Source organism: Myxocyprinus asiaticus, chromosome 7 (genome assembly GCF_019703515.2).
Source record: "Myxocyprinus asiaticus isolate MX2 ecotype Aquarium Trade chromosome 7, UBuf_Myxa_2, whole genome shotgun sequence".
Taxonomy (NCBI): Eukaryota; Metazoa; Chordata; class Actinopteri; order Cypriniformes; family Catostomidae; genus Myxocyprinus; species Myxocyprinus asiaticus.
The window spans coordinates 743,492-771,375 of record NC_059350.1 but is presented as its reverse complement, the minus strand read 5'-3'; the positions used below and the strand labels follow the sequence as shown (position 1 = coordinate 771,375).

Genomic DNA, 27,884 nt, shown 5'->3' with positions numbered 1-27,884 from the left:
AAAGCGTCTGCCAAATGCATAAATGTAAATGAGTCTTATCACAGTTTGATATATTAATTTCCATTTTAATTAATTTCCATATAAAGAGTCAGAAGAACTCAACACCTATAGAAAAACACTCAGATAAGACAAATCACAATGTCACATTCAGTCCAGTTGCTGGCAGTAATGCACCTTAAGCTGGTTGTGATACAAGCCATAAAATAAAACAACAATCATACAAATGTGAGTAAAATCAACATCTTTTGAAGTGAGGAGCTTAAGCAAGGTCTGTATTTCTCCAACACAATGTCTGAAAGCCTTTTATGACCTGAGATTCTTTCTCATCTCATTTCCCAACATTTCCTGCTTAATTGTGAATAAATATCAATCTCAAACAGTTTTCAGAAGCCCATCCCCCTTTCCTCTAGATAGCCAATAAGAATTGGATGTAGAATGGCTTGGTTCCTGCTTCCACCATCAGATTGCATTGATGAGAAGAGGAATAGTTCTCCCAAATTTAAAACTTATCTTTTTAACTCCCATTCATGAACTAACCGTTCTTGTGAATCAGATCCAGAAATTGAATCGATTGCTCCAGTTGATTTAAGGAATCGGACTGATCCGTTCTCGAGTTCTCAGTGATTCGGTCTAGTAACAGCGGTTAGGTTCGATTACACTGTATATAAGGGATTATTTTCAGTGAATATCAACTTAAGTTTGGATCTGTTTTTCACACAGAAAGCTATCATATGACTTGAAAAGATTTAAAATATAGCACATGAGTGGTATGTTGTACTTTTATGTTACATTAATTACGGGGTTTTTTTTTGTCATTGTGGAGCATGACAGCATACTCCATTCACTTTCATTGTATGGTACAGAGTGGCCTGGATTTATTTCAGAATGTCTTCTCTTGTGCTCCACAGAACAACGAATGGCATGAGGGTGAGTAAATAACAGTATTTTCATTTTTGGGTGGAATATCCCTTTAAGATTAGGATGTCAAACTTCAGAGGTTTTGTCTGGTTCCAGTTTGTTGGACAGCACAGTTAGGATCCTATTGAATTTGGTGTAGCGCTCCTTCCGTTCAGCCTTTGCACCTGTTTGGCCCCAGAAGAGACGAAGAGCAAACTCTGTCTGAAACACCTCCATCAGCTCTGGGATTGGCTCCCAACCAGCTGACAGAAGAGTGACAGGTCAGTTATCCTGGCACATCATCATAATGACTCTTAATTGTGTGTGTGTGTGTGTGTGTGTGTGTGTGTTTACCAGAGAGCAGGCTGTAAGCATGCAGTGTGCAGTCGTTGGCGTGTAGTGCAGCGTTGCGTGCTGACTGTAGCAGGTTGTAGAGCAGCTGGCAGCCTCTGCCTGTCGATTCCACAATGTCCTGCTCCCCCTCCATCAAACTCAACAATGGCACCATGTGAGGCAGAGACAACGGCCCCGACACAACAGAGTCTAAAAGATGCACAACATACACTGTAAACTACACAACACTCACTGTAAAGTACACACAACATACACTGTAAACTACACAAATCTCACTGTAAAGTACACAACAGAGTCTAAAAGATGCACAACATACACTGTAAACTACACAACACTCACTGTAAAGTACACACAACATACACTGTAAACTACACATAACACTCACAATATACACAACACACTGTAAAGTATACATAACATACACTGTAAACTACACAACACTCACTGTAAAGTATACACAACATACACTGTAAAGTATACAACACTCACTGTAAAGTATACAACACTCACTGTAAACTACACAACACTCACTGTAAAGTATACACAACATACACTGTAAACTACACATAACACTCACAGTATACACAACACTCACTGTAAAGTATACACTACATACACTGTAAAATACACAACACTCACTGTAAAGTAGACAACACTCACTGTAAAGTATACAACACTCACTGTAAACTACACAATACTCACTGTAAAGTATACACAACATACACTGTAAACTACACATAACACTCACAATATACACAACATACACTGTAAAGTATACATAACATACACTGTAAAATACACAACACTCACTGTAATGTATACACAACACTCACTGTAAACTACACAACACTCACTGTAAAGTATACACAACATACACTGTAAAATACACAACACTCACTGTAAAGTATACACAACATACACTGTAAACTACACATAACACTCACAGTATACACAACATACACTGTAAACTACACATAACACTCACAATATACACAACACACTGTAAAGTATACATAACATACACTGTAAACTACACAACACTCACTGTAAAGTATACACAACATACACTGTAAACTACACAACGCTCACTGTAAAGTATACACAACATACACTGTAAACTACATAACACTCACTGTGAAGTATACACAACATACACTGTAAACTACACAACACTCACTGTAAAGTATACACAACATACACTGTAAACTACACAACACTCACTGTAAAGTATACACAACATACACTGTAAACTACACAACACTCACTGGAAAGTATACACAACATACACTGTAAACTACACATAACAATCACAGTATACACAACATACACTGTAAACTACACAACACTCACTGTAAAGTATACACAACATACACTGTAAAATACACAACACTCACTGTAAAGTATACACAACATACACTGTAAACTACACAACACTCACTGTAAAGTATACACAACATACACTGTAAACTACACAACACTCACTGGAAAGTATACACAACATACACTGTAAACTACACATAACAATCACAGTATACACAACATACACTGTAAACTACACAACACTCACTGTAAAGTATACACAACATACACTGTAAACTACACAACACTCACTGTATACACAACATACACTGTAAACTACACAACACTCACTGTAAAGTATACACAACATACACTGTAAACTACACAACACTCACTGGAAAGTATACACAACATACACTGTAAACTACACATAACACTCACAGTATACACAACATACACTGTAAACTACACAACACTCACTGTATACACAACATACACTGTAAACTACACAACACTCACTGTAAAGTATACACAACATACACTGTGAACTACATACAGAAACTATTACACATCATTAAGCATTGAAACAGACACCTTTAAACATTCTTTAAACTACACCAATACACAGACAAACACACACTCACCGTCTCCTTCATTAAGTGATTTCATGAAGGGTTTAAGACTCTTTTCAAACATCACAGCACTGTCAGTGTGATTCTGCCTTAATGCTCTCCACGTCATCTCCAACCTCACCACCTACACACACACACATCAGATCAGTGTCATATACAGCTTCACCACCTACAGTACAGTACACACACACGCACACACACACACACACCTGTGGCATCTCCAGGGCCTTCATGACAGCAGAGAAGGCGTACAGGTCGTGTGTGGTGTGCCGCAGCTCTTGTGCCAGCTGAATGATCTTGTGCAGCACAATCGCCCTCTGACCCACCGTCCCCGTACAGCCCAGAAGGTCCACTGCGATGCCCAGAGCTATCACATGATGCCTGACGGAAACATCACATGACATCTTCATACATCATCACGTACCATGACATAATCATCATCATCATGACACGCACCTCTCCAGCAGGTCTTGTCTCAGCTGGCCTCCGTGTGGTAGTGTGATGAGCTCTAAACCTGTTTCGACTCCCATAATCCTCTTCTGCTCCACCGTCACACCTGTGACCCGAGCCACCTGACAGAAAGAGAAAATAAAAATGAGGATGTTTTAATTTCAACAGAGTTCTGGTGGAAATGTTGTGTGCTGTACCTGGCAGTTGACACTGAGTATGTGTAACGCAGTGGTCCTGGCATCAGTGCGCGTCAGCAGATCTTTGACTTTGAGAAGTGTGTTCTGATCCAGTGGACGATTGTTCTCCGACAGCAGAAGTGAGCGGAATTCCTCCAGACGAAAACATGAGGTGGTCTCAGTCTGTGGACGCTCAAAATGCCAGTCCGTGTCCTTCATTCTCTCCATCACTGTCTCTCCCGACCGCCGCTTTTCTTCCTGTTTCTGCGCCTCTAGGAACCCAAAGCTAGTTTCGGTGAGAAGCGCGCGACTGTTCCATTTCTCCTGAGCACGGAGTTGTGTCGCGTGACCTTTGGGCAACATGGTGACTGGAACCTACATGACGTCAGAGGATATACTGTATTTACTATCTATATTCTCATAACTAATTGTATATTAAAGGATCGGGAACGTGTCTTAAGAAATAGTAAATACAGTAGTAGGGTTAATTTTGATTTCATGTTGAATTTAAGGTGGTATACTCTCACCTGTGGCACCAGCTCACCATAGAGATCGCCAGGGTCAGCCTCAGAAACGGTCGGAGTCGGGGGGGGCAGGATGGTGATTCGCAGTGGTTTGGGCGGTGCTCGAGAATGCAGCTGTCCATCAGAGCCACGGAAAGGCGAGCCACCGAGACCTGATTGGCTAAGCCTAGTGGCGCAGGAAGTGGCTGGGCTGAGTAGAGGTTCACTTCCTGTGCGAAACACTGGCGAAATGGGGGCGGGGCTTAACTCCTGTGGCGGACTCATCTGAGGTACACCTGCACAAACAATATTTAAAAAAATAGATTTTTACTTGTCAATCGATTAAAATACAAATTACAATTATGAATAAAATTCTAATTTATTTAATTATATACATTTTTGCTGATAAATACCACCAAATAAAGCTAATTCAATATACACTGATGAGCTAAAACATTATGACCACTCACAGGTGAAGCAAATTATGTTGATCATCTCCTAACAAGGCCACATGTCAAGGTCTGGGTTGATTAGATGGTAAGCAAACAATCAGTTCTCGTAGTTAACGTGTTGAATGCAGGAGAAATGGGCAGGAGTAAAGACCTGAGTGACTTTGACAAGGGCCGAATTGTTATGGCCAGACCACTGGGTCAGAGCATCTCTGAAACAGCAAGGCTCATCGATGGCAGTGGCCTCTTTCAGCAGGATAATGCACCCTGCCATACTGCACACATTGTTCAGGAATGGTTTGAGGAACATGATGAAGAGTTCAAGATGTTGCCCTGGCCTCCAAATTCCCCAGATCTCAATCCAATTGAGCATCTGTGGTATGTGCTGGACCAACAAGTCCAATCCACGGTGGCTCCACCTCACAACTTACAGGACTTGAAGGATCTGCTGCTAATGTCTTGGTGCCAGATACCACAGGACACCTTCAGAGGTCTTGTACAGTCCATGCCTCGGTGGGTCGGCGCTGTTTTGGTGGCACATGGAGGACCAACAGCATTTTAGGCAGGTGGTCATAATGTTTTGGCTCATCAGTGTATGTGATTAATCGATTAATTGATTGGCACGTAATTAATTAGATTTAAAAAGCGCAATTGATTGACAGACATAATATATAATAATTCAGATAATTTAAAGACATTACATTATAGTGGCATCTGAGTAAAGGAGGTATGGGGAACGTCCGGCCTCAGGGCTGTATTTGCCCCCAAATCCATTTTAACTGGTTCACAAGGCCATTCCAGAATTTATTTAATAAGCATAAAATTGGCCTTGATTTTAACTGCAAAAAAAAATAAAAAATAAAAATAAAAATAATGATTCAAATAATTTTAAATAACAACAACACAAAATAATACATAATCTAAAGTCCCCTTTAATTGTTTTTTTCTTGCTGCATTAGCACGTACAGAATGCATCTGTGCATTTATTTAAACCAGCAATAAGAAATTGGAAGCAATTCTATGGCCTGAAAATACTGTAATTTTGGAAATACTCAAATGTCCTTTGACATTTTTCACAGTATATAAACAGTTTTTACACACAGCTGGCTTTAGATTTTAGGAAGGGGTTCTTGCAAGGGAATCGTCACTTTTGGGGATCCTCTGCATCAAAAAGTTTAGATAATACAAAGAGTTGCTTAAGAAGTCAGTATATTGTTTTGTTTATTTCCATTTCACTTGCTTGCGTCACATTTCCACTGCTTTACAGCATCTGTAACATAACTGGTGCGTTTTTAGGAAGCTGTTAAGTTAAATGTAGTTTAAAACTTTAAGAAACAGGACTCAAGACTCATGCACTCTGTTTCGTCCAGCTGTTGGTTTGTTGTCTGTACCAGAACATGTGAGCGGTGCGAGAGCGGAGCATTGAGTGGAGCTGTGATGATTTCACCTGAGCGGAGAGCACCTTTTTGAAGACTCCGCTCCACTCGCTCAGTGCCGCTCACTCAACCCAGAATGCACTTCGTGATATGCTGGTTTGGGATTCTGCGAAATAAGCTATAGGCCTGATGTTATGGAGCTCTAACATTGTTTTAATGAAGTTGCAAACCTTATAACCTCAATAAATGCAAAGTATAAATCAAATCTGAGTGTGGAGAGACCGCGAGAATTAACAAATATTACTTTTGGAATCGCACATGTCACATTGCCAGAGAGCATGAGGATGTGCTACATGAACATGGTCGGCCAGCAAAAGGTGAGCTAGTAGACTACAGTACTATTTGATATTAAATTAATAGAAAAGTAATGTATCTTGTTGTTTTTCCATCATGTCTATGCAGCTGTCAGCCAGATGCAGGCTCGGTTCTGTGGGGGTGCGAACGTTAGATCACCCTCAATTGAATATGTAAGCTTAATAATACTGTATATTGGCAAAGCATTTTTCCTTGAATCCCGGCGAACACACACACAAAACCAATAAACATGTATGATCTTGCAGTGTCCTAATTTGCAGGTGGAGCATTCTGCTTTCATGCCTCTATTGTACAACTGAGCATGTGATTAGTAATGATTTCTGCTTCGAGATAAAGTGACTCATAACTGCTGGTCAGATTCTCAAACCCAAATCCACACCTTAACGAGAAGAGAAACGTAAAACACTGACTCTAGATTAGTGTTTGCAGATAACATCTTCTGACATCGCTTGCTGCATTCATGCGCAGAGAAAAGAATCTATTAACGACTGTACATTAGAAAAAAAAAGTTCTTAAACGAAGGCAGTGTAATTTGTGAATTAAATCATTTGTATTTGTTTTAGGATCATTAAACATGATTTCATCTAATATATATATATATTGGACAAAATCTCTGCAGGACAAATATTTTTTATTTGTTAAATCCATGTTTTTTTTAATTTATTTATTATTTGTATTGATTTTTTATGATTAACATTTTTATTTATTAAACAGGAAAACAAAACATAATTATAAATACACAAAATCAACTTTAACACCCACTACCACCCCTCCTCCTCCCCAACCCCAACCCCACCCCAAACCTCAGCCAACATCTCTTTGGTCTTAGATGAACACATACAGAAGAATACAAAAACAAAAACCAAACAACTAAAAGAGGAAAAAAGATAATAATAATAATAAAAATACATATATAAATATACAAATATAAAAATCACACATACTGACAATTACCCCTCTCTCTCCACTATTCCACTCGAGAACCCTCCAAGAATGCTAAATATCCACCCCATTTTCCCACAAACAGATCCGGATTCCCCAGTCTTCTATAAGACCCCTCCTCTAAGGCCGCCACTCTCCCCATCTCCGAGCACCATTCCTGAAACGGGGGTGCTCCAACCGACTTCCAGCCCCTCAAAATCACCCGCCTGGCGACCATAACCCAGGTCAGGACCCAATCCTCCACATGTTTATTCTCCACATTAATTTCTGCCCCATCTCCCAAAATACAGAGTCTGGGGCAAAATGAAACCCGAGTGCCCAAGACCTCACATACAAATTTCTGAACTCTCAACCAATTGGGGAGACATGGGTTGTGTCTCCATCTTCTGATTGGCATCGCCAGCAAGTGGGTGTGTCTTTAAGACCAAGCCTATACAGTCTAGAGGGGGTCCAATAGAATCTATGTAGAATTTTGAACTGAATAAGGTGAACTCTTGCATCTCTAGATACAGACTTGACATTTTTCAAAATTGTTAAAACCATGGTTAAACCCTGCTGTACGTATAAAGAACACATTTACAACACACGATCGTTTGACACATATAAAGTCCAGATTCACTTTATAACGCTTTAAAAATATCAAGGAAAAACAAAGGGGTACATGGTATCTACTAATATAATAATTATTATATAAATGACCACAGTCCTTTAGATTGCATATGATTCGTACATATAAATTTGTAGGGAATATTCATAAAGCAACAACACTGAAAAAGAGAACAACATTCACTGCTGTTTTCTGGATAACTTAACAAACCCTTTAAAACTGAACACAAAATTTGGATGATAAATTTCTCATTTTAATTTACCCAATGTCTGATAGCATTAAATCAGAAACATATTAATGTATCAAATCTACATTAGCTTAATAATCATTCCAACTGAAGAACAATTATGAATTTCACTTTTACCTGCAATATTTTTCCTGGTACCAGTCAATGTTTTCATTATTGACATAAAGGACTCGAACAAACTTTAAAGTTGAAAAGATTGTGTTTTTCTGGGACGGTTGTGTCACTCGAGTCCAGTTTAAACTGAAAAGTGCAAATTTGGGGGCCTGGGTAACTCAATGGTAAAAGACGCTGGCTACCACACCTGGAGTTGCTAGTTTGAATCCAGGGTGTGCTGAGTGACTCCAGCCAGGTCTCCTAAGCAACCAAATTGGCCCGGTTGCTAGGGAGGGTAGAGTCACATGGGGTAACCTCCTCGTGGCCGCTATAATGTGGTTCTCGCTCTCGGTGGGGCACGTGGTGAGTTGTGCGTGGATGCCGCGGAGAATAGCGTGAAACCTCCACATGTGCTATGTCTCCGTGGCAACGCGCTAAACAAGCCACATGATAAGATGCGCAGGTTGATGGTCTCAGACGCGGAGGCAACTGAGATTCATCCTCCGCCACCCGGATTGAGGCGAGTAACCACGCCATCACGAGAACTTAGAGCGCATTGGGAATTGGGCATTCCAAATTGGGTGAAAAAGGGGAAAAATCCACAAAAAAAAAGAAAAGTGCAAATTTGCGCGTATGCGAGTTTCCGTGCCAGCGCACATATGTTTTATCACTTGTAGAGGCGTGTTTGTGGCATTATTTGAAGATGTTCAATGGCATATGTGCTAACAGAGAAATATTGTGATAATGGTCTGGTTGACTCGATTATCTAACAGCCGTTGTAAACTAGTCCAAAATAAACAGCAAGATTTTATATACAAAAACACAACAATACAATCACATAATTTCAAATGTGTATGTTACTAATCATTTGATAATTTAATAAATGTCAGCCTATAGTCTATATTTCACCCAGAGGGGCTCCTCAGCCCATGTGGGCAAAGGGGCAGTTGCTTGGGCCACTGTAGCTACCCCCTGTGTACATGCTTGGAACCAAGTATACTACAGAGAAATTTAATGTTGGAGCGGGATTTGAGTGAACACTTTTTTACCGGTGAGCGGTACTTGAGCGGAGCATCCGCTTGGGCCGTGAGCGGCTGAGCGGAGCGCAGGTGCATGGAGCGGGTTATTGAGTGGAGTGTCACACCGCTCCTCTTCGCTCACATGCTCTGGTCTGTACAGCTGGAGCTGCGCCTACTGCCCCCTGCTGACTGAGACTCGTAATAACACGAAGCTGGTACTTCATGATTGAATTGTTCCGTTGGTGTTTAATTGTGTTAATCTTTTTTAATGTGTTAGTTTTATGTAATGAATCACACTGACTTGTTAAATCAACAGCCTAATTTTAACATGTTCTGAGAAAATGTGAGTGACTATGATGCTAGGGTGTTCTGGGTGGTTGCTAGTGTGTAGTACCTCTGCGGAGGTTGCTGTCAGATTGTGCAGACTGTAGAGATGGTTTCCCCACTGTCTCCAGGTTAGCAGGCTGACTGCCACTCCTACACACACACACACACACTACACGGTTACTACAGCAACAACACACACACTACAGTTCCTACAGAAAACATACATGCACTAGCTCTGACTCTTGTATTGTTTTAGTGGAGTGTTATGGTGTTGTGTAATGATATATCTGTGTGTTTACCTGAGCAGGTTGTTGTTGACCTGTAGTGTGTCGTTCTGAGAGGAACTCAAGCTCCGCCTCTTGCTCTGACCTCTCAACCAATGAGATGAGCTCGATGATTTTGCAGCCTGGTGCTCACTGATGATGCGTAGAGGCAGGGTGCGTGTGATTGGATGAAAGATAATCGCTCCGGAGGAATTTGAGATAGGACGCCGTCCGCCGACATGGAATCGAATTAACGCAGGAATGTTGTCGAACTGATCATTCTCAAATTGAAACAACTCACGGGAGTAACCCTACACACACACACACACACAAAATACTCAATATCAGATTGTTTATTCACATGAGAAAGGTCAGGCCACATGCAGTACCTGTTTGGGTCGCAGAACGACTCGTATGATCTTGAAATGCACGTGTTGATTGTTCCACATGCAGCTCAGAACGTATTCACCTGCACTGGAGCTGGAGTCACGCACCAGAAAATCACCATCCCTACACAACAACTGCTCCGCACCCTACACAAACACACACCAAATAAACATCTTACAGTCCAAATATACATTATACATCTTATAAATGTTACCTTGGTACCACACACCTCGCGCGACAGCTGTCCATTATACCAGGCGTGACTCCTCAGATCTTCAGGGTTGAGTTTAAGTTCCTCCTCCAGTTCCTTCTTCAGAGAGTCCATGTCCTTCAGCCCTGAGAACACCTTTACAAACATTCAAATATCAAAGATCATTCGGATCAATCGTTTTAAGTTCCACAAAAAAACCTGAACACTTGATTCAGCAGTTCTAAGTTAAAGATCCCAGACAGTGTTGGGTAATTTTACTTAAATTGTTTTTACTAATTACTTCTCTAAAATTGTAATCAGATTACTTTACTCATTGAAAAAGTAATCACATTACTATTAGCTTTACATTTAGGTTACTTTCTATAACATTTTCACAGAAAGTTTTTCGTTTTTCTGCTCAATGAATTCAAAACAATGTTTTATTTTCTCGTATCCAGCTCGTTCACTGCCGCACTCAAGTCAGACACTCAGCAGCACGTGTTTCTACCTTACAATGACTCATTAGTGACTCTTCTTCTGTCACAGACACGCAAATAGATGTTCATATGAACATAATTAAAAAAAATTATGTATTCTACCTAAATAATACTTTAGAATTATGTGGAACCGAAGTTATGTACTTAAGAGTAATTAACTTCACTGAATGTCAGTAGCTGTTATCTGATTACAAGGTTTAAAATGTAATGTGTTACACTACTTTTTTCCATAAAAGTAATTTGATTACAGTGATTAATTACTTTGCAACACTAGCACTTATCCGAAGAACCTATAATGAAACATCAAGAACCGTATTAATCTCCAAAGAACCACATAGCCCACTCAAGAACCATTGATGTGGGGGGTCTGGGTAGCTCAGTGGTAAAATACGCTGGCTACCACCCCTGGAGTTCGCTAGCTCGCTAGTTCGAATCCCAGGGCATGCTGACTCCAGCCAGGTCTCCTAAGCAACCAAATTGGCCCGGTTGCTAGGGAGGGTAGAGTCACATGGGGTAACCTCCTCGTGGTCGCTATAATGTGGTTCGTTCTCGGTGGGGCGTGTGGTGAGTTGTGCGTGGATGCCGCGGTGTATGGCGTGAAGCCTCCACACACGCTACGTCTCCATGGCAACGTGCTCAACAAGCCACGTGATAAGATGCACGGATTGATGATCTCAGATGTGGAGGCAACTGAGATTCATCCTCTGCCACCCGGACTGAGGCGAATCACTACACGACCACGAGGACTTAAAAGCACATTGGGAATTGGGCATTAAATAAAAAATAAATAAAAAAATCAACCATTGATGAACCTTTATATTATGTCATTAAGCCCATTACTCCTCAATAAATGTCATTATTACACTTATTTTCAAATATTTTTAAATATTTCAGCCTATTTTTAAGGTTTACGCATTTCAATTTCATAAAATTTTTTTAATTAAATTAATAAAACTTCTAATTTTTCATTTTTTTATTTTTATTAAAGATAACTTATTTCCATATGATGGAATTTTGTTATGAAATTTAAATGCGTACATCTTAAAATTATATTTTGAGTGTACATCCAGACACAAAAACACACTGGAATAATCTTAGAATAAACTAGACAAACTATACATGTTGGCTTGACAAAGCCTTGCCTGAAATTTTAGAAAAGTTTTACAGTGAAAAGTCTGGAAGTATAAAGATTGTATAGCATTAAGTACAGTATACAGTATATACAGCATAAAGATTGACATTTGATTGTCCGCTATGGAAAAACTGTAAGTCTGATCGGTGAGATAAACAAGTCAGAACAGTCAAAAGTCAAAATATTTAAGTGCTGTACACTTTAAGCAGTCTAAATGAAATAAACACTCAATGAACTTTAAAAAGCAGTGTGACCAGAGTAACACACTCACCTGACTGATGAAGGCTGTTACACTCTTCCTCCTGCTGCAAAACAGAGCAGATTATTTCATTTAATCATTCATGACTGAAACCAGAACAGTCTTGAGAGTTTTCAGCAGCTCATTTATAGGGCTGTTTTAAGAGATTTCACATTGATTATGACTTGACCATTAATGCAAGATTGTTTGATCTTTATGAAAGTGCAGGAGTTTTCAACATTTACAGACCCTGATTTTCTCTATAACACTTTAAATTAATGTTACATTTATTAACAGTTAACATGAACTAAAAATGTAAAACACTTCTACAGCATTAATTAATCTTGGTTAATGTTCATTTAAACATACACATTTTTAAATCAAAAGTTGTGTTTGTTAATATTAGTTAATGCATAATGAACAATTGTATTTTATTAACTAACATTAACAAAAATGTGTAAATACTGTAAAAAAATATTGTTCATTGTTAGTTCATTATACCTAATGCATTTACTAATGTTAACAAATATAACTTTATTATAAAGTGCTACCCATTTTATAATAACTTCCATTAATAACATTAAATATATATTGTTTTAAAAAATGAGTTCATCTTTCTAATCGCGATTAATCACAGATTTTGAAAATGCTGAAATTTGACACTATGTATACTTATTTTCCTGTCAAAATGCATTTAGAAAAGAAAAGGAAACAATATGTAATAATATAATGCTTTATTAAAATTTTCCAAACAAATCCTTCCACAGTATAAAGATAGAAATGCACTAAAATATCACCAATTCAAGAAACATTAAACGTTTCCCAAAGTCTAAGTGGGAGTTTGACTAATTGACAGAACTAGTCTTCACATAGGTTGCATATTTATTGCAATGCACATTAAATCTCTTAAACGCTCCACAATATGAATCTGCCGGTAGACTGTGGCTATCTCCTTTGTTACAGCAATCGTGAAGCTGCATTCATGATTTGTGTCAGAGCGTCAATGCCAGCGTCAAGCTTTGAACTCACATGAAAAGCACTTGCAAAAAAAAAAAAAAAGTCTCATTCTGTGTTTTGGTGATAGTTAAGACTTGACGTGTTTCTGTGGTAATTAAAACGTGCCTTACATAGGCTGAAAATACTTGATTTCTATCACAAGTCCCATGTGTTTTGTACATCAAATAACATTAAGAGCTCCTTTCACCATCATTTTATCACTGACAGGGAAGGGCTGTGAGATAACAACCTCCGCATCTCTGTCATAGGAGAGAGCGTAACGGTCAGCTAGCATGTTACGACAGTACCGCTAATGTCTATGGGACCGCTGCATTAAGCTAGTTTATGCTAAGCTTGTAGGCTCACCTTGGTAGAAGGGCTCTGGTGTGTGTATATAGTGAAGTGTGCGTCAGTGTAATGACTCCGGACGGACACATTACAAAGGTTCCGCCCTTCACACCAGTGTTTATGCTTTATTAACTGTAAATGCGTTAATTGCGTGTTAAGCTTTTTATATGAATTACATTATCACGTTAATTCTGACAGTTCTAAAAAAAAACACATAAGCTTCTACAGTCTAAAAATAACTATTTGGCTGAAATTGATTCAGTCACAGACAGTTGTTCCACATGTTTTAAATGCGTTTTCTTAAATTAGAATTACCTTGTAATTTCAACTTAAATACTTCAAGTAGAGGGAACTTAACTGAATCAAGTAAACCCAACAAATTTTAACATGTCAAAATGAATCTCTTTTAGTGATATGCTAGCTAAGACAGGAAATGTTAGTATGCTAAACACATGCTAGTGGAGAGCATTGAGTGCAACTTAGTCACTATGCAATGGATAAATCAATATGTAGAATACTTCAAATGTAGGCTCAAGCTCCACTTTTCACCATGATGGTAACCCCCAAATCTAAAACAAAACCGAAATTCCTCTAAATCTCAACATAACAAAACATTAAGCACTAACAAGTATCAACCTTTATATTCTTGCACAAAGACACATAAAATAACACTTAATATTAACATTTACTCTCCCTGTCAAGTCCATTAGCATACTGGTAACTAGAAATCCTCTTGCCAATTTCTGTTAAACAAAAAATATGAATGTTGTCCCAACGCACATTGGGTTGAGTAAAGCTGACAAGACACTTTTTGTTGAATCAACTCAGTTAATTTAAGTTCCTTTGGTTACATTCTTTTTTGAGTAAAATTAACATGGGAAAACTTAGTAAAAGTATCGATAGTGAAATAGAGCATATATAATAAAGTTGCCACATTTAGAAAGAAGCGTATAGACAGATATATATTCAATATTTATATATTTTAAAGTAATAATAAAGTACAAATAAAATGTGTATTGTTTTATATACTTTTAAACCGCTTATCACTGTTTATGAGTAAACCAGCGCCATGCTTTAACAATGTCAAACCCACTTCCTCTGTCTCAATTTGAGTTGTATCTGTCTGCCACACCCTCCTGTCCAAAAGTTTCATTACTTCACCATGAAAACAACAGCAGTCTTCAGTCACTTCATATGTGCATCAGCGGTGTGTTGTGATTGTTACGGTTGCTGTAGCATTTTAATAGTGTTTCCTTCCCGTCCCACAGTCAAACCTCCTGCATTGTGATCTCTGGACATCAGGGAATGGCCTGGGATTGGTTGTCATGGAAACGGATGTTATGGTTTCTTCCTGACATGTTGGACTCAAGGCCATTCACACAAGGACGCTCAAACCTGATGCATTTTCTTACTTAACATCAGCATAAAATAGTGATCATAATGTAGATAAATCTGCACTTATAAAAAAAAATTAAAAAAAGAAAAAAGAAAAAAAGTCCACCATTTTTAAACATGGTGCCATTGTAATGCCATGATTTTGAGATTTGAGATGGACATTTACCATGGTAATACATGTGTTATATATATATATATATATATATATACAGTAGTAATAGCATATTTTTGGACATCTACTGTGATATTCCATGTAAATAACATGGTACAGCATTCAGCAGTAGCCTATATTTAAGTACCAAAGTTGGCATCCAACACATTAAACACATGTGACAACACGCCCCGACATTTATGAAAAATAATCTTTCTCCTGAGAACACAGTTCAAACTTTTAGTTAACATGTACCTTCATTATATAGTGAATTGTTCCCTGAAAGAATGTTTACCCAACTGCTATTACATACACGACAGATGTATATATAGTTTGAGGACAGAATTCCCAAACAATATTCTGCTTTTAGGGGGTTTTGAACTTCTGCTAGAGAAACTGTACTTTTGATAGCCGTTACTGAGATAAAGCTATAGCCCCAATCTCCAACTCTTTAAACAGGTTACATATATCAAATATTACATATCATCAGAATAATCATTAACACAGCTGGAATCTGTCCTGGAATATTAACATCCACCAGGATCTTACCTGGAAAACGATGAATAATCCTGTCCAGAAGTTTGTCAACGAAAGATCATGATCCCAGTGTTCTAGAAGATCGCAGTGTGTTTAGTGGGACAAACATTGAAGGTTTCTCCACAGCTGACGAGTTCACACACGCTGCTGGAGGTGTTCTCTCCGGTTCATTCATCACATTCCGCGCTCACTCACCTGTCTGTCGTTCCCCGGGGCCCCGAAAACCCGCAACCCGCTCGACACGCCCGATCGGCGCTAGCACAGAAACCTGTGGCGGCTTGATCTGTCGACGCCCCGTTCATGCGTTGTTCACACTGTATGATAAACTGATACATCTGAATATGAAGAATGTTTCAGTATGACAGTGAGAGACAGGGACACGAAATAAGAGTTATTTTACCAGTCTATATTTGGATATTCATCAAAACTATTAGGTATGAAATAACTCAGATAGAAGTATGGGAATTATTTAGTGACTAATATACTGTATATTTGAGCTTCTTCAAAGTCGTGGGGGCATCTGTCAAGGGGTGCAGCACAGGCCAGATTACAGAATTTTAAGTCTTTTAAATCTGCCTTCAACAAAAACATGTTTTGCGCCAGTAGGTGGCGACAAATATAAAATGCAGTAAATTTATTTGGTCACGCCCTCCTTTGAAACTATAAAAACTTTTAATTCAATTTCATAAAATTCCATCAAGTTGAAATAATTTATCTTTATTTAAATAAAATACAAATTGTTTTATAAAAAGTTTTTATTTTCATTTAAAGGAATAGTTCACCCCCAAATGAAAATCCTCTCATGATTTACTCTCCTTTAAGCCGTCTCAGATGTGTCTGTCTTTCCTTCTTCAGCAGAACTGAAGTGATGATTTTTATAAGCACATTTCAGCTCTGTTTGTCCATACAATGCAAGTAAACAGGTGCCATTAGACTGCTGGCTGTTTGACGGTCCAAAAGTCATATTTAGGCAGCATAAAAGTTATTCACACGACTCCAGTCGATCAATAAATGTCTTCAGAAGCAAATCAATAGGTTTGTGTAAAAAATAAATTGAAAATCGCTTCCTGCCAGCAGTCGAAGCATCAGTGACATAAGCGCAATGGCGCATTCATGCGAGAAGTCGGAAGCGTGCGCTTTGTTTACAACAGAGGAACAACGTCACACAAGAGAGGTCATTTCAAACAGAAATACAGCGCTGGGCGGAAGCAACGATTTTACTTCAAAAACTTTTTAATTATCGATTTGTTTCTTACACCAACATATCAATTTGCTTCTGAAGACATTAACTGATTGACTGGAGTCGTTTTTTATGCTGCCTAAATATGACTTTTGGACCGTCAAACAGCCAGCAGTCTAATGGCACCTGTTTACTTGCATTGTATGGACAAACAGAGCTGAAATGTACTAATAAAAATCTTCACTTCGGTTCTGCTGAAGAAGAAAAGTCATGCACACCTGAGATGGCTTAAAGGAGAGTACATAATGAGAGGCTTATAATTTTTGGGTGAACTATTCCTTTAAACATTTAATTTAAAATGTTAATTTTTTTCTTAAACATTACACAAATCAAAGTGATTAATTTTTATGTGTAAATCTTAAAAAATAGGCAAAAATATTTTGAGTGCAAGATTGAGGAATGAGTGGATCATAGATTATGACCAAAAGCACATAAAAGCACCATAAAGGTTGTCCATATCACTCGTGCACTACATTTCAAGTCTAATGAAGCCATTTAATAGCGTTGTGTGAGGAACAGACTGAAATGTAAGTGTTAAGTCCCTGAAATCTTCCTCTTCACCCATTTGAATCTGGCATGCACGCAAAAACATAATTGTTTACATAAGTCTTTCGAGCATATCAGTCCACTGTCGGCCATGTTTGGAACACTTTCGGAGAACTATTTCCTGTCAACACAGTGCAGCTCCTATTTACTTGAATGGGAAAAGAACATAATCTCCAAAACTGTTCGTCAAGATTACAATCAAAGAACATACGAATAACGCTGATCACCTCCTAACAAGGCCACATGTCAAGGTCTGGGTAGATTAGATTGTAAGCGAACAATCAGTTCTTATAGTCAACGTGTTGAATGCAGGAGAAATGGGCATGAGTAAAGACCTGAGCGACTTTGACCAGGGCCAAATTGTTATGGCCAGACGACTGGGTCAGAGCATCTCTGAAACGGCAAGGCTCGTGGGGTGCTCCCAGTCAGCAATGGTGAGTACCTTCCGACAGTGATCTGAGGAGGGACAAACCACAAACCGAAGACAGGGTGTTGGGCGCCCAAGGCTCATCGATACGTGAAGGCAACAAAGGCTATCCCGTATGGTCCGAAACGACAGAAGGTCTACCATGGGACAAGTCACAGAAAATGTTAATGATGTTACGGGAGAAATGTGTCACAACAAACAGTGAATCGCACCCTGCTGCTTATGGGGCTGCATAGCCGCAGACCAGTCAGAGTGCCCATGATGACCCCTGTAGACCATCAAAAGTGCCCACAATGGGCACGCGAGCATCATAACTGGATCTTGGTGCAGTGGAAGAAGGTCGCCTGGTCCGATGAGTCCCGTTTTCTTTTATATCACATGGACGGCTGTGTACATGTGCAGCGTTTACCTGGGGAAGTGATGGCACCAGGATGCACTGTGTGAAGACGGCAAGCCGGTGGAGGGTGTGTAATGCTCTGGGCAATGTTCTGCTGGGAAACCCTGGATCCGGCCATTCACGTGGATGCTAATTTGACACGTGCCACCTACCTAAAAATCATTGCAGACCAGGTACACCCCTTCATGGCAACGGTATTCCCTGATGGCAGTGGCCTCTTTCAGCTGGATAGTGCACCCTGCCACACTGCACACATTGTTTTGGATGGTTGGAGGAACATGATGAAGAGTTCAAGGTGTTGTCCTGGCCTCAAAATTCCCCAGATCTCAATATTAGCAGCCCATAAGCTGAAAATCGAGCAAGCTCACAGGGTTCCTGCTCGGTGATCCACGGAGGCCCGATCAATTCTGGCCAAATTTCTGAGATTATCCAATAAAGATCTTGTGTTACGTGAGGCAAGGAGAAAAGGAAGGCTTTCTTGGAAGAATCACAGCATTTTCTTGTTCCCAGACTTGACAAGAGAGAAACTTGATTGATTCAAGGAATGCAAGAAACTTTTACATTAAAGGAAGGTCGCTTTTGCACTGATATTCCCGGCCAAATTGAGAATAGATGCTAAGGATGGCCGTAAAACATTCACATGCCCACAGCAAGTGATGTCCTTCATAAAGTCAATGGAGTGAGTAAGTTATCTTGTTGTTCTCACGTTGTAGCTGAGAGGACCGGCTCGCTGAACATTTGCTTGACTGTTTGAAGAATCTGCGCACTTTTTTTGTGCTGGTTCCGCCTATCGGCTGGAGTTTATTTTGTAGAATAACACACCTTCAGGACAGTTTTATGGATGAATCTACATGGTCTTTGTGTTTATTCTGCCTATTGGCTGGAGTTTGTTTTATTGATTATCTTTTCTGTGTAATTCTGTCTCACAAAATGTTTATAGAAGCACTGGACTTGAGCAATCCGACGGCAAGGTTGTCACAGGGGCTCTCATAGGCGTGCATAGACTGTTTAAGTTTGGAGGGATGGACGCCTGTTGGCGCTGTCGTGCATGGGGTTAATGCGCACGTTTTTCCTTTTTCTGTTTGTTTGTTTCTGGGGGATGTTCGGGTTTTGAGCATTGCACTAATGTTGGAATGTGGTCTTTATAATCTTGTTTTTGACACACAATCTATTTTTTCTGATATGTCAAAATGTCAGTGTTAATTTGAGTGGATTGTCTCTCTCCACGCGGAATGTGAATGGGCTGGGACACCCCATAAAAAGAAGGAAGGTTATTTCTCTTCTTAAGCGTATGAAATATGATATAGTTTTTCTTCAAGAAACGCACCTTTCTCCGCAGGAAGCTGAAAATTTGGAAAGATATGGGGTGGCCATTTTTTTTATAGTGCTGGCTCGAGTAAGAGCAGGGGAGTCATTATACTGATAAGTAAACACCTACAATTCAAATGTCTCAAACAGAGTAAAGATAAATTAGGAAGAGTCATTATTGTTTTAGCTGAAATTCAGGGACAAAGTCTTATTTTGGCTAATATTTACGCACCTAACGTTGATGATCAGGGCTATTTTTATAGATCTTGAAGGGATGTTGCAAGCCGCTGGCACCCCTCATGATATAATATTGGGAGGAGAATTTAATCATTTGATGGACTCAATCCTTGATTATAGTGAAGCAAAACTGTGTAAGCCCCCTAAACCTTGTTTGTGAAGCTGAAAAGCAGACTGTGACTTTGAGTTGGGTGAATAAAAAGCTGACTTACCTGGACTGCCACCCTACTTTCCGCTTTCTATTGGAATCTTTTACAGGCACTTAAGGTGGTTCTCAGGGACCGGATCATACAGTATGCCTCATTCACCAAAAAATCCAAAGCACAAGAACTCATGGAATTGGAAGGGAATATTAAAAGTGCCGAGGCAGAGCTGAAGCGCCGAATGTCGTCTAATGGCCTCAAGGAATTGACCCGATTGAAATACAGATATAATACTAATTTGTCACGGAAGGTGGAGTTTTGGCTATTCAGGGCAAGACAGTCATACTTTGAGTCAGGAGACAAGGCAGGGAAACTTCTGGCTAGATACAGTTGTGCTCAAAAGTTTGCTTATCCTGGCAGAAATTGTGAAATTGTGGCATTGATTTTGAAAATATGACTGATCATGCATAACTTTTATTTAAGGATAGTGATCATATGAAGCCATTTATTATCACATAGTTGTTTGGCTTCTTTTTAAATCATAATGATAACAGAAATCACCAAAATGACCCTGATTAAAAGTTTACATATCCTTGAATGTTTGGCCTTTTTACAGACATACAAATGTTTAATTGGCAATTAAAGGTTAATTTCCCACAACTGTGACTTTTTACATTGCAATTAGTGTATATAACTAGTCAGTGAGTTTGTTAGCTCTCACGTGGATGCACTGAGCAGGCTAGATACTGAGCCATGGGGAGCAGAAAAGAACTGTCAAAAGACCTGCGTAACAAGGTAATGGAACTTTATAAAGATTGAAAAGGATATAAAAAGATATCCAAAGCCTTGAAAATGTCAGTCAGTGCTATTCAATCACTTATTAAGAAGTGGAAAATTCGGGGATCTCTTGATACCAAGCCAAGGTCAGGTAGACCAAGAAAGATTTCAGCCACAACTGCCAGAAGAAATGCAGTTGCCTCCGCGTCTGAGACCGTCAACCCGCGCATCTTATCATGTGGCTTGTTGAGCGCGTTGCCACGGAGACATAGTGCGTGTGGAGGCTTCACGCCATCCACCGAGGCAACCACACTCAACTCTCCACACGCCTCACTGAGAATGAACCATATTATAGCGACCACGAGGAGTTTACCCCATGTGACTCTACCCTCTCTAGCAACCGGGCTAATTTGGTTGCTTAGGAGACCTGGCTGGAGTCACTCAGCAGGCTCTGGGATTTGAAGTAGTGAGCTAGCAAACTTCAGGGGTGGTAGCCAGTGTATTTTACCACTGAGCTACCCAGGTCCCCTGTTGTGTTCATTTTTATACTGTATTCCAGATCCAAAAAACAGAAAACTTTGTTGTTTGCATTAAATATTGTGTGGTGATGAAGTAACCTGAGTTTGTGTTTGCTGGAGGGGGTGTGGTCTTCCTCAGTGGTTTGGCCCATGAGTTGGAGGCAGGAGGCGGAGACTCTGTGGTTGTCACAGCGACGCAGTCGCGGCATGATGCTTTGACGGAAGAGGTCGGTTGTGGGTTTGACCACGTCGAGTGATAATGCTAAAGAATACTTCCGAGTCATCCTGCCTGTGGTTCTTGTTGAGCAACTCTCTGAGGAGAAAGCACAGCGACCATCAGTAGTGGTTCTAGCTTGTATGGTGCCCTGGGCAAAATGGTGGGGAGGGGGGTGGAGTAATTTTAAATGAGATGGCTGGTGGAGTTCAGGGCACCCACTTGCCTTGCTGCCTTGGGAGGGCCCCTCATGCGGCGTTCCCCCCCATGCTTTCACCCCATGTGTTCCCCCCGCAAGATGTCGCTCATGCCTAAATCCACAGCCATGAAATTGCTCCCTATACCCTATATATTACACATAGTATGATGTCAACCATTGTGTAGTGTAACTTTAGCATGACTAGTGACAGAATTCATGGCTAAGTGATTTCTGCAGCCTGATCACATTAAAATAATTACATTACTGCGACATTTTTGCAAACTGATATCACATTGTTTATTACAGGTATCACCGGCAGAGGTCATATGTCCACTGTGTGGTGCTAAAAGCAAGTTAAATGTTCTCCCAAACAGATTAGGTTTTTAAGGTTAATGCTCTATTGAGTTTTAAATCAATAAAACTGACCTCCCTACCTTAAACCTAAACCTAACCAATAGTGTCGGAAAAGGCAAATGTGGATGAAAAACACAACCACACCATTTTGTGGTGCTTCTGTGACACTTTCAGCTTACGTGTCAACTCATGTTCTCTTCAGGACTTGTACCCCGATCCTTTACATCAAAAGTGCAACGCTCAATCAGCTGAGCTACCGCACAATTCCATCACACTGAACAAGCATGTAAATGTAGTTGGTTATATAATGCAAATGTTAAAATGTGTCATGCGCTACAGTAAAAGTGTTTAAATGACATAAGATAACATTGTGTGAGGAACAGGTCAAAAAGTAAGCGTTTATGAACTGATTATCTGCTGTTTTACTCTTGATTTGATTGAAAGTGAATAAAAGTCTTTGTTTTTGTAGTGCCTCTAGTGTTCTTTTCACCAGAAAATTGCCGCAATACGTACAACGAGCCACATAAAAATCCTTTTGCAAAAAGTAATCAACCTTATTCAGAGCTTTTTTAAATTTCTGATGGGAATGAAAACGAGGCTGTGAGGGATAGCTTTGTGTACCTTTGTTTGCTTGTATTCCCTGTGGTTGTTGTTTCTTCAATTGGATTATGATGATTGCTCTGTGATCTGGGTCTTCAACTCCCATTAGTTTAAGATCGTCTTCTGTTACATCAAGGAGACCCTACATACAAACACACACAAGCAATTATGATGCAAGTAAACAGAGCTAAATCACATGAGAGACAGAATATGCTAGATTAGTGAGATCTGTACCTCAAGGCCGTAATACTGTTTCTCCAGTATTCTGGTGTACTGTGGAAGTCCGATCTGTCCCAACCAGCGCGATATAGAGTGATTGTTCATGACTCAAATCTACAAAGTGTAAAGATATATAATGAAACTCTAGCCTACAGGTCATTTAAGGAGTCATTTAAAGCTGAAGTGTTTAACTTTTTCTGTGTTACAATACTTTCTCCTATCCTAGTACAGTATGCAGAGACAGCTGTAAGTCATTTGTTGGTTGAATTCCTCAAAAACATCTTGGTTACTGTAGTGACTTCTGTTCCCTGATGGAGGGAATGAGTCGATGTAATCGGCTTGTTCACAGTGGCAGGCATGGGCGCTGGCTCGTTGGCCGTGGCAGCCTCCACCTCCGCCTCCTGGCGGTCAGCAGCTGTGGGCTCAGCCGAGGGGTCCACTTCCGTGTGGGGGGGTGCCCTCGTCCTCAGGTTGGGATGAGGAATGGAAGTCCTCAGAGGCACAGGCTGAAACAAACTCCTCCCATTTCATAGCCTGCCTGACTGCCTCGAGAAAACCTCCATAATCATCCCTATCTGGGACACAAGATCTAAAATGTTCATTCAGACCTGGCCAAAAGAGATCGATTAGGCAGGTCTGATCATATCCAGACCCGAGGACAATTATAAAAATGAATACCCCCATACAGACTTGTCCTCCTTACGTGCTCTTCATGCTGGCGGGCAGGAGAACCAGTTTGAGAAAAAAAAACCTCTGCTGGGTCCATTCTGGCCAGTTCTTTCTGTCAGAGAATGCAGAGACAGGACCCAGGCGCAGAGTTGAAAAAATAATAGGGAATTTATTTAATATAAAAATAAAGGAGAAAAACTCAACCAAAACCCCGTAGGGGAAAACGAACAATCCAGGGCTGGGGCAGAGGGAAATGGGGAACCAGGACCAACTAATAATGGGCAAACAAGAAGGCGGTGTATGACGTAAGACAGAAAGACAAGTGGCGATACAGAAACAAAACGAAGCTTCGTTCTCTCACAAGACAACAAAACACCCGAATGGCATGAGCACACATTGCCAAGACATTGAGGCAATATATGCCCATGCCAACCAACAAGGCCAAACAAAGCAACCCCAGCCAAACAAAGTGATGCCACACATTCTCACACTAAACAAGACCTGAGCATTCATTGCGAGGCAAATGGCACGTGGTGCACGCAACAGGTGACAAACATGAAGACATGGTAAGTCTATTCCTCACAGCCTTGTTGTCATTCCTATTAAAAATCAAAGATGGTGCTAGCGTGAATAAGGTCTAGGGTAAAGTAGGCTATACTTGACATTGCTATGATATTGTCAAATTTTTGTCTTGTTTTTTCTTGCAGATGACAACAGACACTCCTAATGCATGACACTTAGGGGCTGTTTACACGACAACGTTTTCAACTAAAAACGGAAAACTTTTTATGTGTTTTGGCTGTTTGTTTACATGACAACTGCATTTTGGGGCCTGAAATGCAAACTTTTGAAAATGGGTTTCAAAGTGCAAGTTTTTGAAAACGATGCCCTTATCGTATCGTAAACACACAAAAACGTGCACGCGTATTACTTGTTCAGTCTATAGGCATGCGCGAGTACTTTAAAACAACGTGCGAGACATTCAAAACTACAATGGTGGACAACAGGACTGTGTTTGTGCTGCTCGAGATTTTGAGTTTATTGACACTTCTCCAGCAAAGTGTAGATCTTCACTGTTTGTATTCACCACTCTGTGGAAGAATGCTTATGTGCGCAGGCGCGAAGTGTTTCTTTACAAAGTGACATCGCCAACTACTGGCCTGTCATGCATAATACAGCGTTTTTAGTAGTTTTCACGGATCTGTGTGAACAGGGATCATTTTGACAATGTTGTCATCTGTACGCAAACTTTTCAAAAGTGCAAAGGAAAAACTTTTCCATTTTAGTACATCATTGTCGTGTAAACGTACCCTTAGAATGTTAATGTGTTCATAATATATATATATATATATATATATATATATATATATATATATATATATATATATATATATACACACACCGATCAGCCACAAAATTAAAACCACCTGCCTAATATTGTGTAGGTCCCCCTCGTGTCACCAAAACAGCGTCAACCCGCATCTCAGAATAGCATTCAGATATTCTTCTCATCACAATTGTACAGAGTGGTTATCTGAGTTACTGTAGACTTTGTCAGTTCAAACCAGTCTGGCCATTCTCTGTTGACCTCTCTCATCAACAAGGTGTTTCCGTCCACAGAACTGCCACTCACTGGATGTTTTTTGTTTTTGGCACCATTCGGAGTAAATTCTAGAGACTGTTGTGTGTGAAAATCCCAGAAGATCAGCAGTTACAGAAATACTCAAACCAGCCCATCTGGCACCAACAATCTTCCATGTGATTATCTAATCAGCCAATCGTGTGACAGCAGTGCAGTGCATAAAATCATGCCGATATGGGTCAGGAGCTTCAGTTAATGTTCACATTATCCATCAGAATGGGGGAAAAATGTGATCTCAGTGATTTGGACTGTGGCATGATTGTTGGAAATGTTCACACATTGTGTGAACATTTAGCATAAACAGGCTGTTGTTCAGTAACAGGTGCTGTAACTCATTTCACATGTGAAGAGGATAGCCAATCATAACAGACAACATTTACATAGAAGTCTTTAAGGCACATCAGCAAATAACAGCCTGTTTAATTGTAAGGTTCTAATATAAGACCAACAGTTCATACAAAATACATTTAGATCAAGGGCGTAGATTTGGCTTGAACATTGTGGGGGTTGCAGCGTGAAGTATTTACATGTTTCCATTGATCATGGTATAAATATTGGGGGGTTGTACTTGCTTGTTTTGATTATTGGGGGGGTTACCTCCCCCCATCCCTCCTGGAATCTACGCCCTTGATTCAGATCAGTGTTCACTATGTTAATACAGATGTAATACAGATTTATAAAGTATCTGTAACTCTCATAAAGACTTCCTCTCTCTCTCTCTCTCACACACACACACACACACACAAACACACACAAATTTTCCCATGTAATTCCTACCTGCTGCATAGTTCCTTATCTTCCTTACTTTCCACTTTTTCTCCTTCTATTCTCTGTCTTTGTGTTAGTCGCCATCTTTCTTTATCTTATTTCCCAACATTTTTATTATTTCTTCTTACTCTTGTCTAAATCTCTGTCTCGCTCTCTTTCTAACTGGGTTTGATTTCCTGCAGTCACAGATGGAGGAACCTGAGGCGCAGTGTTCTGATTGGTTTCTTCACTGGCCGTCCTCTCTGAGCCAATCACAGTGCAGGAATGTGTGTTTGGAGAAACAGCTTCAGCTGGCACGTTGAGACACATTCAGTGATTCTCAGAAGAACATCAGATTGTCTCAGATTTGTGTGTGTGTGTGTGTGTGTGTGTGTGTGTGTGTGAGAGAGAGAGAGAGAGAACACAGTTAAACTGATTGAACATGGTGCTTGCAACAAGAAGGTTATGGGTTCGATTCCCAGAGAACACACTGTAACACGGTTCAAAAGGGCAAGGAGGAGGCGGGAACCAGCTGAACAGTCAAAATAATGTTTAATGAAAACTTAAAAGACAGAAACATAAACACACATGACAGCTGCATGCGGCTCTCTCTCTCTAAACTGCCGCATCCGGCTCAGCCATATCCCTCTCCTCAGCTGATTAGCCCGTTTGGGGGCCGGCTGTGTGGACTCACGGCCCGGCCCTGCCCTCCTCCTCGACACTCTCCTCAGGGAAACCCCGGCATGATGTACACCCATACAAAGGGCATTGCCCTTTTGACTGTGCCTGCCGGCAGGCTTTCCCCACCTTTCGAGACCTGGGAGGGAGACAAGGGGTGGGGAGAGGGAAAGAGCAAGGCGGAGCGACAGTGAGAGAGAGAGAGGAAAGAGAGAAAAAATTGCTCTGTGGTTCCCAGACACGCCGTCACCTGGTCCTTGACCACTCCTCCACCCTCTGGCGGATGACAGCCGCTCCTCCCTGGGCAGACCGGAGCGGGTTCTCCGACCCCTGGCGGATGGAACGCCCCTCCGCAATCTGGCGGCCGGTAGGGAGCCCCTCTGCCCCTGGCAGCTGCTCCACTACTCCAGGAGGCCTGCAGTGAGCCCCTCCTCCCCTCATGGATGGCAGCCATTCCTTTGTGTCCAGGAGGCCGGCAGCGACGACTCCGTCCCCCCGTGGCTGCTCCTTTGGGCGGACGGCAGTGGCAAGAACTCCACGACAGTGCATCCCTCCTCCTTCCCGGGTTTTGACACCAATGTAACACGGTTCAAAAGGGTAAGGAGGAGGCAGGAACCTGCTGAACAGTCAAAATAATGTTTAATGAAAACTTAAAAGACAGAAACATAAACACACACGGCAGCTGCTTGTGGCTCTCTCTCTCCTGAACTGCCGCATCCGGCTCGGCCTTATCCCTCTCCATGGCTGAACTTCTGATTAAGTGTGGCAAATTAAATTTCTAAGAATGTGAGTTGACATTTTCCATGTAAACAGTCTCTTTCTGGTTTCCTTGTTTACATTTATGCATTTGGCAGACACTTTTATCAAAATCAACTTCCAGTGCACTTATTACAGGGACAATCCCAGAGTAACCTGGAGTTAAGTGCCTTGCTCAAGAACACAACAGTGGTGGCTGTGGGGATTGAACCAGCAACCTTCTGCTTATATGGTCTGCATTTTAGCCCACTTCACCACCAACACCCCTTGTGTATAATACATGAAAGTTATTGGTTTTACTGATGTTACATGACATTTAAGTTAAAAGATTGG

General features: G+C 40.5%; 1 protein-coding gene across 3 annotated transcripts; it reads right to left on the bottom strand.

Moving 5' to 3' along the window:
- Positions 1 to 11: 11 nt before the first annotated feature.
- Positions 12 to 26,289, bottom strand: LOC127444394 (breast cancer anti-estrogen resistance protein 3-like). Of its 3 annotated transcripts, XM_051703737.1 has the most exons (16): positions 26,148 to 26,289; positions 23,075 to 23,173; positions 22,862 to 22,982; positions 21,573 to 21,786; positions 12,487 to 12,520; positions 10,626 to 10,742; positions 10,399 to 10,542; positions 10,046 to 10,320; positions 9,814 to 9,896; positions 4,336 to 4,607; positions 3,830 to 4,183; positions 3,639 to 3,754; positions 3,392 to 3,563; positions 3,195 to 3,306; positions 1,252 to 1,440; positions 12 to 1,160 (listed from the first exon to the last, which is right to left on the bottom strand). In XM_051703737.1, exons 2-16 carry the CDS (start codon positions 23,162 to 23,164, stop codon positions 985 to 987), a joined length of 2,469 nt encoding a protein of 822 aa, XP_051559697.1. In that variant the 5' UTR covers positions 23,165 to 23,173; positions 26,148 to 26,289; the 3' UTR covers positions 12 to 984. The 3 variants fall into 3 exon arrangements, with proteins under 3 accessions (XP_051559697.1, XP_051559699.1, XP_051559698.1); XM_051703739.1 differs by lacking the exons at positions 21,573 to 21,786; positions 23,075 to 23,173; positions 26,148 to 26,289 and having other exon boundaries at positions 29 to 1,160; positions 22,862 to 22,968; XM_051703738.1 differs by lacking the exons at positions 21,573 to 21,786; positions 22,862 to 22,982; positions 23,075 to 23,173; positions 26,148 to 26,289 and adding an exon at positions 15,893 to 16,178 and having other exon boundaries at positions 29 to 1,160.
- Positions 26,290 to 27,884: the final 1,595 nt, after the last annotated feature.

Bases quoted from the DNA above. Each gene is read 5' to 3' on its own strand.
- LOC127444394 (XM_051703737.1), bottom strand. From the start codon at position 23,164: ATGAACAATCACTCTATATCGCGCTGGTTGGGACAGATCGGACTTCCA. The intron at 10,743-12,486 runs GTGAGTGTGTTA...ATGTTTGTAAAG, and splicing joins TAACAGCCTTCATCAGTCAG to GTGTTCTCAGGGCTGAAGGA. The intron at 9,897-10,045 runs GTAAACACACAG...GTGTGTGTGTAG, and splicing joins GTCAACAACAACCTGCTCAG to GAGTGGCAGTCAGCCTGCTA.